Genomic DNA, 10,099 nt, shown 5'->3' with positions numbered 1-10,099 from the left:
CTGATCATCCTCATCATCCTCATCCTCATCATCATCATCATCAGCAGCAGAGAGCTGGTTAACATTCCAGCCCTGCTAATCTCTCTGTCAGAGACCGATGGGTCTTTGAGGGCACCAACCTGCCATGTGGTCAGATTAAAGGTTCCTGAGAGGAGTGTGGGAGACGACCATCCTGAAGCAAAGTCGAAGTCCAAGATTCTCACGTTTTTCTGTTTCACTCTGTGAGCCAGAAGTTTGGATGTTCCTGTTTTAAACAGCAAGCTCATCTATTCCACTGCCTTAGGATTTCCCTTGTGTGTGTGTTTGTGGGGAGTTAAGCGTGTTAGCATGCCAATATTTGCTAATTAGTGCTAAACACAAACTACAGCAGATGGGAAAGTTGTCGTTTGCACGTTGAGATGTTTCAGTCTGGACCAAAGTGGTGGACTAACTGAGAGACAGACGTTGTCATCCATAGAGCCACACTGCTGGCATCGCTAAAACCACAATGAAAAAGTAAGAAATCAAATAAAAAGGAACAAACAGTAGCCCGTGGTAAAACCCACCCAAAACTGAATAAAGGAAATAAAAGTGCTGTTGAGAAAGTGCTGAACAAAGGAAGTGAAACCAGCTATAAGTTTCATCCTCATTTAAACCCATCAGTTCATCTTTACAGCCCACACACACCGACTGACGCACACAGAACCCGGCTGTTCTGCAGCATTTATTCCATATTAACTGGTTAAAAGGTCACACAGCGTTCTGCTTTTTGGTGCACACGTTGGTGTTTCAGTTCAGTATTTCTGTGTTTGTTTCATAGAAAGGAAAACCCTGCAGCCTGCATTCATTTGGTCTAACCTCACTGTCACATGTGAATCTGACTGTCTGGGAAAATATAACAAGTCAAATCCAAAACAACAAGACATGTTAATGCCTCAGTACTGAGAGTGAGTTGACCTCAGCAGCAGTGAAATGCCAGCCTGTTGGCTATGAATGAGACTATCTGACACAGTTTCTCTTTCACCTGTAAACGAAGCTCAGATGTCACTGACATGAAGCTACAACATTCACTTTCACTATTAGTTTGACTCTCTTTTTCTCTTTTAACAGGACAGAAGACGAACTATGACTGTGCCTGAAATCACTCCCTATTTCACACCTAGTGTGTTAGTGCTCTATATTTATGTTCAATCATTTGATTTTAGCATTCGAATTCTGTGTAAATTGTACGCACTACAATACAGTATAACGCCCTCAAAATGTCCCCCAGTGGAACTAAGAGTGTCCCGCGTTGATGGCAGAGATTAAAGGTGTTAAATTTGAAATGGAGAGCATATCTATTGCCTCCATAAGGCTCTCAACATGGACAGCTGAGCTGGCGGGGTCATGTCTGGAGGGTAATCCCCAGATTGAGAAAACTTTTCAAAAACTTGCAACTCGCGAGACTCAATGCCCGACGACCTATCCTAACCTTAACCATACAAGTTCAATGTCTAACCTCAACCATCTCACCAGAGTTTCGCAATTTGCGCGTTACCTTGTAGACACAACCAGCCGGCGGCTCGCAGCTAACGGTGCTAACAGTGTTAACCTGAAGGGGAACCAGAGGCTGGACACTATGCTTACGCGACGATGCCGTCGGTTGTAACAGCGTCATCGGCTGTAACAAACGTATGAGAGCAGGGGAGCCAGGGCGTCAGCCGTGAGCTAGCCAGTGGAGCACGCTCACATGCACTAAAGGCTAAGTCCATGCTAATACGTTTTAAAACGCAAAACTTTTGCGCCACTGCTCCGGCGTTTTCGAGCCCCTAAAACAGAGACGTTTGAAAATGATGACGCAGACGCCCACGTTTGCTTCTTGATTGGGTCTTAATCAGTCATGACCCAGAAGGTGGCGCCCTATGCAACCGCCTATATGGAACTATGCCGTAAAACCCCGTGGCGCAATGAGAGTGAGGGCCAGCGGGCGCCGGCTAAAGTGGTATCGGTGCCGTTGTATCGGAGCCGTTTTGCGTGTACGAGTACATGAGCACAGTATCGGACCCGATACTGGTATTGGTTAGAGCCAGGAGCCGATTAGCTTAGCTTAGCATAAAGACTGGAAACAGAGGGAAACAGCTAGCGTGGTTCTCTTCATACCTCATACTGGAGGCTGAGCTTCACGTATCACCAGGACGCCTCTTTTTGGGCGTATTGTTTGTACAAACGCTGTGTTGGCAAAGGTGAATCCATTTAGCAGCAGAGTGACCTCTGACCTCAAGTCCAGTGTTCACCCCCCCCCACCCCTCCCAATGAACTCAGCCTGATGTCCTGCTCACCCTTTTAGAAAATCCCAGAGACAAAGACAGAGAGACAGATGGCCTGGTGCGACCACACACACACACACACACACACACACACACACACACACACACACACACACACACACACACACACACACACACACAGCAGGGTCAGACCGGTTCGTCTGGTCGGTACAGGACCTGCAATATCCAGTACTGTCCGTTATGTGGTCTTTTACTGTTATGGGGGGTTCCTGCTGTCACTTTGTATGTTTGTTGAGTTCAACAAGTTCATCCAGATACTTAGAAGAGTCGTTAAAGGAATAGTTTTTATCATTTTAGGAAATATGCTAATAAGATATTGAACTTTTGCTTTCAGGATTCTGGAAACCAACAGTGGTGCGTGTTGTTAAATGACTCGCGTCTCGTGTTTCAATTTATGGATGCATTAAACCTTAAACAACCTACCAACCTAAGACATAACCATAAACAAGTTTAACAATGCTGTAGTCACTATTTTGGAGGAAAACAAATTAAATAGCATACTGATGCGTTGAAAATGTTGCCGGATATGTCATAATATTATGAGAATAAAGTCATAATATTATAAAGTAGTAATTTTACGTGTTATTTTAGAGGGGAAATAGAGCAGTGCCTGTGTGTAAATGAGGAACGCGGAGCATCTTGTGAAGTTATACTTTAGTTTAGGTTTCACAAATAACCAAATTTAATAATAACTATAATAACTCTCGTACGTTTTGTCGGTTGCTGGTAATATATTTTCGTAAAAAATGTTTTTTTTTCCTTGAAATTTTAGGACTTAAGTCTTGTAATATTATGCTTTTTTCCCTCATAATATTACAATGTTTTTTCTCGTAAAGTTATGACTTTATTCTCAATAATGTACGACTTTTTTCCTGTAATATTATGACATTATTCTCGAAATTTCAGATTATTTCCCCCCTCATTGTGGCCCTAATACTCCGTCGTACTACAGTAACCCAGAGCGGACAAACCAAACACTGGCTCTAGATAGCGCCATTCACGTATTTGCTTCAGCCAACAAAAGTTTCAGTTGGTTCCAGTCTGCAACCTCACAGCTAGATGCCACCATATCCTCCACACTGCACCTTTTATAACCATTTACTCATTATGTTAATAGAAAACATTAACCAGGTGGCGTTAATTTTCCTTCCACTGTTGCAAATTAGTTGTATATAAACATAATTTCTGGGAGACGGGGGTCAATAATAGATGAGAGGCACAGACTGAGGTCAGCAGTGGATGCACACAGACCCACAATGCTCTGCAGTAAAGGTGCAAAGATCACCTGACTTTAACACAAAGAGCACAAAAAGAGAGCTGCCCTGTGCATGAACCTCTTTCTGTCCACATGAAAAGGGACAGACAGCGAGGAGAGAGCGGCCCGGCAGCACTGAGGAATGCTGGGTAGAGCCCCGTGCTTGTTGCCGTTGGAATGCCCCCGGGGCCTCTTACATAAGTCCCATCAGGCCGGTGGCGGCGGCGGCGGCGGCGGCAGCGGCGGCAGCGGCGGCGGCTGCTGCTCCGTTAGCCACACATTCACATTCAGCAGCCACACCAGACTATCACTGAAACTCAGCCACATATTCAACCAAGCATCCGCTTCTTCACACCGCGGAGAAGAGCTGGGAGACGCTGTAATTATGGACTTTATGTAATTGCAGCATGACACCCACAACAACTCACTCACACTTCAGGTTTACTAGTAACCATTATTACTGTTTAGGTGGTCTGAGGTTTTGTAGTTGGACAGAAGACGTGAGCCACAAACATCCTGTTGGCCTTAACATGTGTGTTGCTTTACATACAATCTGTTTGTTTGTGGTTTTTAAAGACAAATAGATTTAAACTCCCACCACAAGTTTTGGGGGCAGGTTCTGTTGAGAACATCAGTTATCAATACACAGTAGAAAAGAGGCTTAAAACGGATCTTTCTTCTGATTCTGGTCCCTCCAAGTTTCACTTTGAGGTTATTTTTTTGTCTCTTTGTGGTTGTTTTACAACATTTTGAGGTTATTTTTTTGTCTCTTTGTGGTTGTTTTACAACACTTTGAAGTTGGTTTTTAGTCTCTTTAAGGTCGTTTTACAACACTGAGGTTGTTTTTAGTCTCTTTAAGGTCGTTTTACAACACAGAGGTTGTTTTTAGTCTTTGTGGTTGTTTTACAACACAGAGGTTGTTTTTAGTCTTTGTGGTTGTTTTACAACACTGAGGTTGTTTTTAGTCTCTTTGTGGTTGTTTTACAACACAGAGGTTGTTTTTAGTCTTTGTGGTTATTTTACAACACTGAGGTTGTTTTTAGTCTCTTTGTGGTTGTTTTACAACACAGAGGTTGTTTTTAGTCTTTGTGGTTATTTTACAACACTTGAGTTTGGCTTTAGTCTCTTTGAGGTTGTTTTTAGTCTCTTTGTGGTTGTTTTATAACGCTTTGAGTTTTTGTCTCTTTGTTGTTGTCGTATTACAACACTTTAAGGTTGTTTTTTGTCTCTTTTGAGGTTGTTTCTTTAAATCAAATAAAAAATAACACTAATTTATTTTTGACTGAAAAAGTCAGAAAGTAAAAATAAGGCAAAAGGACAAATTTGGGTTCATCAACTGTACCAAACAGCCATATTTTTTTTTTATTTCACAATGACACATTGGACAGGTACTGTAGATATATATATAGTATATCAAAAACACATCAGTTGACATGTCATATCTAAAATTAAAAAACACTCGTTTCAATTTGCACATAGAGCTCAAGTCTTAAAAGACACGGAATAAAAGTGACCGAACATTACAAATGAAGGAACGCGTCAAAATACATTTCCCAGCACATATTTCTATATTGCATACACATTTACTCAGGAGTGGAGATCTGAAACACGTCGATGGATCGCCTTTAAATGATATCTGTGGTGAACGATGAGGGAATCAATTTCAAAAGGCCACCATATGGACTTCAATTCAGCAGAAACAGCCTGCTCAGCTGCCCAAAGCAGAGGACAGACGACGAGCTAGAAGATCAGTCATTCCCTACACGGTTATGAGAAATGTTGGGGGATACCAGCAGGTACTGGTAAGCAGCAACTGGAGCTCTTAGAGGAGCTCCTGAACGTCCAAGTTTCACTCAGTTTGGTCATGCAAACATAGAAGAACGTCCTGGAAATATAAAACCTCCCTCAGCGTAGATTGTGACACGGTGCCGAACACATTCGTGAGGGTTTTTAAAATGAAAATCTACAGCCATCACCAGAAAGCTTTCCAGTACAGATTCATCCGGAGAATGTTGTTTCATTAACAGCTTACAGTGCTCATTACCTCACAACACACCCAACCCTCTGGCATCACATTTATGAATAAACATTTAGGTGACTGCGTCAATGCAAGAGGTTCGTTTACACTGTGTCAACTACTTTAGTGCTATAAACACAGCAGGTTGTCTGTATTTAAAAGGCAAGGTGAGAGAGGTGTTGATACGGCGTCTGTATCGTACTAATGACTGCGAGTAAAACCGAGTCAAGGCCAGAGAGAAAAGTCTTGAGAAATCATTATATAAAATGTCACATTTGAAAAAAAACTGACTACAGCATAGATGGTCTGTCAAAAAATTCAAGACAGAAAAAAAAAATGTTTTCTATCATCCAAACTAAATATTACAAACAGCATCTACAGAGAGAAATAGATCATTTCTAATAACTTAAAAATAGTTAAATTATTATGCAATACAATACTCTTCCATTTGGGGCCAGAGGGTAAGAAAATAGATCTGCTCAAAGCCTACGCAAAAAAACAAACAAATAAGGTGTTTGCCAACAGGTCCAAAGGCTAAACAACATAACCTAGTGATGTGTGCTCCGACTTGCATGTGTTGAGTGTGTCCTTTTTAGAGGAGAGGACGGTCTCTCAGATCCCTTCAAGTCCTGCAGTGAGAAGCTTTGGCACACAGAAACACCATTGGGACGAGATGACGCATCACAACACGGTGCTAATGAGGGACACTCATGCAGGCCTCGCTCCAGTCCTGGAGGAGATAAGGTCAGTGAACCCCGACATGCATCGCCACCATACTGCCAGGGCGACAAGAGACAGAGGAGAGGCTGGGAGGGAGGGACGGGGGAGATAGGTATACAGAGAAAGAAATGGCTCAAATGCATGAACACAGAGCAGCCGTAACAGGGGGGGGTGATGACGGAGAATAAAAGTTATGGAAAATGATCTCTTAGTAGGGCCACGAGCGGTCAGAAAGATAACATGGCAGTGATGATTTCAGTCTGGTATGGTGGTTTTCCAGCTTCCCCTCTGTTTCTCTCTACCCCCTCCATCTCACAGAGACGACTCCACCTCTCTAGCGATGGTGATCTCGGCCTCGGACCGAGGGAGCACCTCAACGTCAGCGGCCTGGTCCGGGGTCTCGCTGATCACCTCCAGGGCCGAGGCGGCGGCGGCAGCCTTGCACTCACCGCCGGCCTTCTTATCAGCGTTCTGTTTGTCTGCGGAGCCGCAGCACAGCTTGGGAGCACACTGAGTCCGACAGGAGAGCTCGCAGAGCGAGTCCCGAGACTCCGAGTTGAACGTGACGAACTCGGGCTGGATGGTGGTGGCGTGGATGCCCTCGTCGTGGAAGAAGTCCTTGATGCGCTTGGCCACCTCCATGTAGGACGTGGGGTCGTGGCACTTGATGTGCGCCGTGGCGATGATGCGACTGCCGGCCAGCTGCCAGATGTGCAGCTCGTGGATGGCCAGGACGCCCTCCAGGCCGAGCAGACGCTCGTTGAGCCGGTGCATGTTGATCTGCTTGGGCACGGTCTGCAGCAGGATGAGCGCCGACTCTTTGAGCAGCGGGTAGGTGGTGTACAGCAGGATGCACACCATGATGATGCAGAGCGTGGGATCCAGGTAGAGGACCCAGCAGGGGCCGGCGAACTTCATGGCCGACATGGTGGGGCCGTCCAGCAGGTCGACCAGCGTGTGGTTGACATGCTGGTGGTCCGTGGTGTGGCTGTCGATGCACGGGTTAATACACGTCTCACCGTCTATGCAGGGCTGCCACACAAAGGTGAATATGAGAGAATTGACCACCACGATGACAGAGCCGAGGGCGTCACCCAACACGTGCAGGAAGACGCCGCGCATGTTGAGCTGCGACGCCGCGTCGTGTTCATGGTCCATCTCCTCATAGTGGGTGTTGCCATTCATCTGCACATCTGTGCCGTCTTTACAGCTGATTTCTGAAGAGAAAAAAAACAAAGTTAAGTTTAGTTTACCAGCCAAATAGCCTGCAGTCACTGACAGATTATGAGACAACAAGCCCATGGATACAGACATATAAAAATCCTTCAGCAAGACACCCAGACTGAAAGAGACACAAAATGACAACAAAACATGGCAGTCATGTCATTTTCTGTCTCTATGTGGTCATTTTGTATCTTTGTGGTCATTTTACAACTCTTTGAGGTTGTTTTTTGTCTCTTTGTGGTAATTTTTAGCCTCCTTGTGGTGGTATTACAACATTTTGAGTTGTTGTTTTTTGTGCCTTTGTTGTAATTTTGTGTCTCTTTGAGGTTGTTCTTAGTCTCTTTGTGGTCATTTTGTGGTCGTATTTTGTCTCTTTGTGGTCGTATTACAACATTCTTAGGTTGTTATTTGTTATTAAGGTTAGTTTAATTTCCCAGAACTTGAGGTGAACTTTTAATAATCAGATGGCCTTTCACAGTGCGATACTAATAGAGCATTCAAAATAGATATAAAGACAATACAGAAAAATAGAAATATTGCTTTGAGAAATTACAGGAAATCAACAACAACAATCTCATTGCCGTGCCAAATAAAAGCTGTAATAAATTAGACAGCCGTAAGGAGATTCCTAGAAGATGCTATCAGTGCTTAATTGCTCAGTTACATCATTTGGTGTCAAAGCACAAGTCCAACTGAAACAAAGAAGCCAGAACTCAGCCTGCGAAGTTATCAGGTGAAACGTGTCAGAGCTGCTCCATTAAAAAGTCAAGAGGAGGATGACTACGGGCAATTTACGAAGACATTCAGTCCATTAAGGTGACGTAGAAGTGTGTTTTTTTCTTGCTAACAATGCGCTAGCTTTCACCGTGGAAGACAATGAGGGACTGTGCTATAACTGCTCGGGGCTACAAACAAGAGAAACGTACCAGACAGCCGTGCTGGATTATACGAAAGAAAACCCCCAGCATGTGGGATCCTAAACGCTCCAAAAACACTCTACAGTAATTCAAGCATTCATTCAATTAGTAATTGCAGGCGGTGTGGTAACGTACGCAGCTCTAAGGGAACGGCACCTGAGCAATGGCTGCTCTCTTCCAGCCAGGGACGCCGCCGGGTCATTCATCAACGGCTAATAGTGTGGCTGGGGCTGTCGGCTCCACGGCTACACTGATGTATGACCCAGTAAGAGCCATCGGGGCATGGTGAGGGTGGGGGTAGCCTCCACTTATTGAAACTGGCAGGGCCTAACAGTGTGGGGGGAGAAATGGTCTTCTGTACGGGTTTAACTCTTCAGTGGACTTTTGGGGGTGGGGGAGAAAAAAAATCAATTCACCTATGCATGGAAGTTTTTTAATGCAAGAATTGATATTGCTTTGATTTGCTTCATTTGAGTCTATGCAGAGGTATAAGGAAGTTACAGCTTTTATTGTTGTAGTCTGAGTAACGTGACATCATATCCGTTCCGTATCCGTCAACCAAAGCAAACCGCAGCGTGGAAGTAAAAAAACAGAGGAGGGTCAGCGTGGATACGACCTGCTGCCTCACATGTTAAATCCAGCGTGGTAAACACTACACATCCAGTAAAGTATGGAAACACTTTGGGTTTCACACATTGACAGGAAAAGCAGAGCTAGACATCACGGCTAAAGCTGCATGCTAACTCCGTCATGAACAGGAAACGTTATTGTATTGCGGTAACGTGCGGTTAAGCCGGCCGTCGCTCTCATCTCCTTGGTCAAATGGGCCGGCGCTACAACTGTAGAGCACCCATATACTAACATTTATGTTAAATGCATTCAAACGGCCCCGAAGGAGCTGACCATGGATGGATAAAGAGAACGGAGCTGACGGGAGAGCTAGAGACGAACTTGGCGAAGTTAGAGGAAGTATACACGTGTGACTACATTATGTTTTCAAAATAAGGTGTTAACAAAGGGAACTGTATATACAAAATACATATATGGAAATAAGATTGATTGAAGAAAATACCACTATTTTTTTTAGGGAAATGTCTTTATTCTTTGATTTTTTTTGGTTGCTGGAACAAATTAAATAAATAATGCCTGTCAATGACTGATATATTTGACATACTTGCTGAAAATCAAACATTTTACTTTATTAATTTTGAGATTTTCAAAGTAAAAGTCTCTAGAAAGGTATGATTCAACTTTTCACCGTTGTCTAGTGTTAAAAAAGTTAACAAAACTTGCAATAAATAATAATATCGAATCGCAATATATATCGAATCGGCACCCAAGTATCGTGATAGTATCGAATCGGGAGATAGGTGTATCGTCCCAGCCATAGTGGTCTATTGTCAACAAGCAGACATCTTATTTAACCACAACTAATGAAACGATGAGTTGTTTCTGTTTGTAGGTTCAGGTTTTCACTGTTGTGTGAATCCACTTGTACAGCTCGTGGGAAATTGTGAGCAGTAAGAATAATGCACAAAGAGCTCCAGGAATTTTGATCTATGACACACTTATACGAGTTTGAACTTGTCAACAACAGGGCGTTTCTTGGCCGAGTCTGACAGCAGCTTCTAGATAATCTTTATTTATAAGCCATCTGATA

At 43.7% G+C, this 10,099-nt stretch overlaps 1 protein-coding gene across 1 annotated transcript in view; it reads right to left on the bottom strand.

Annotated features, from left to right (window-relative positions):
• Positions 1-4,883: 4,883 nt before the first annotated feature.
• Positions 4,884-10,099, bottom strand: part of slc30a1a (solute carrier family 30 member 1a) — a 10,641-nt gene continuing 5,425 nt past the window's right edge. The window contains exon 2 of the mRNA XM_074614755.1: positions 4,884-7,515. Coding sequence (XP_074470856.1) covers positions 6,611-7,515 — 905 coding nt within the window. The 3' untranslated portion in view covers positions 4,884-6,610. The remainder of the gene's footprint in view (positions 7,516-10,099) is intronic.

This window comes from Sebastes fasciatus, chromosome 18 (genome assembly GCF_043250625.1).
Source record: "Sebastes fasciatus isolate fSebFas1 chromosome 18, fSebFas1.pri, whole genome shotgun sequence".
Taxonomy (NCBI): domain Eukaryota; kingdom Metazoa; phylum Chordata; class Actinopteri; order Perciformes; family Sebastidae; genus Sebastes; species Sebastes fasciatus.
Note: the sequence above shows the minus strand (reverse complement) of the source record. Positions and strands in the feature narration are given on the sequence as shown.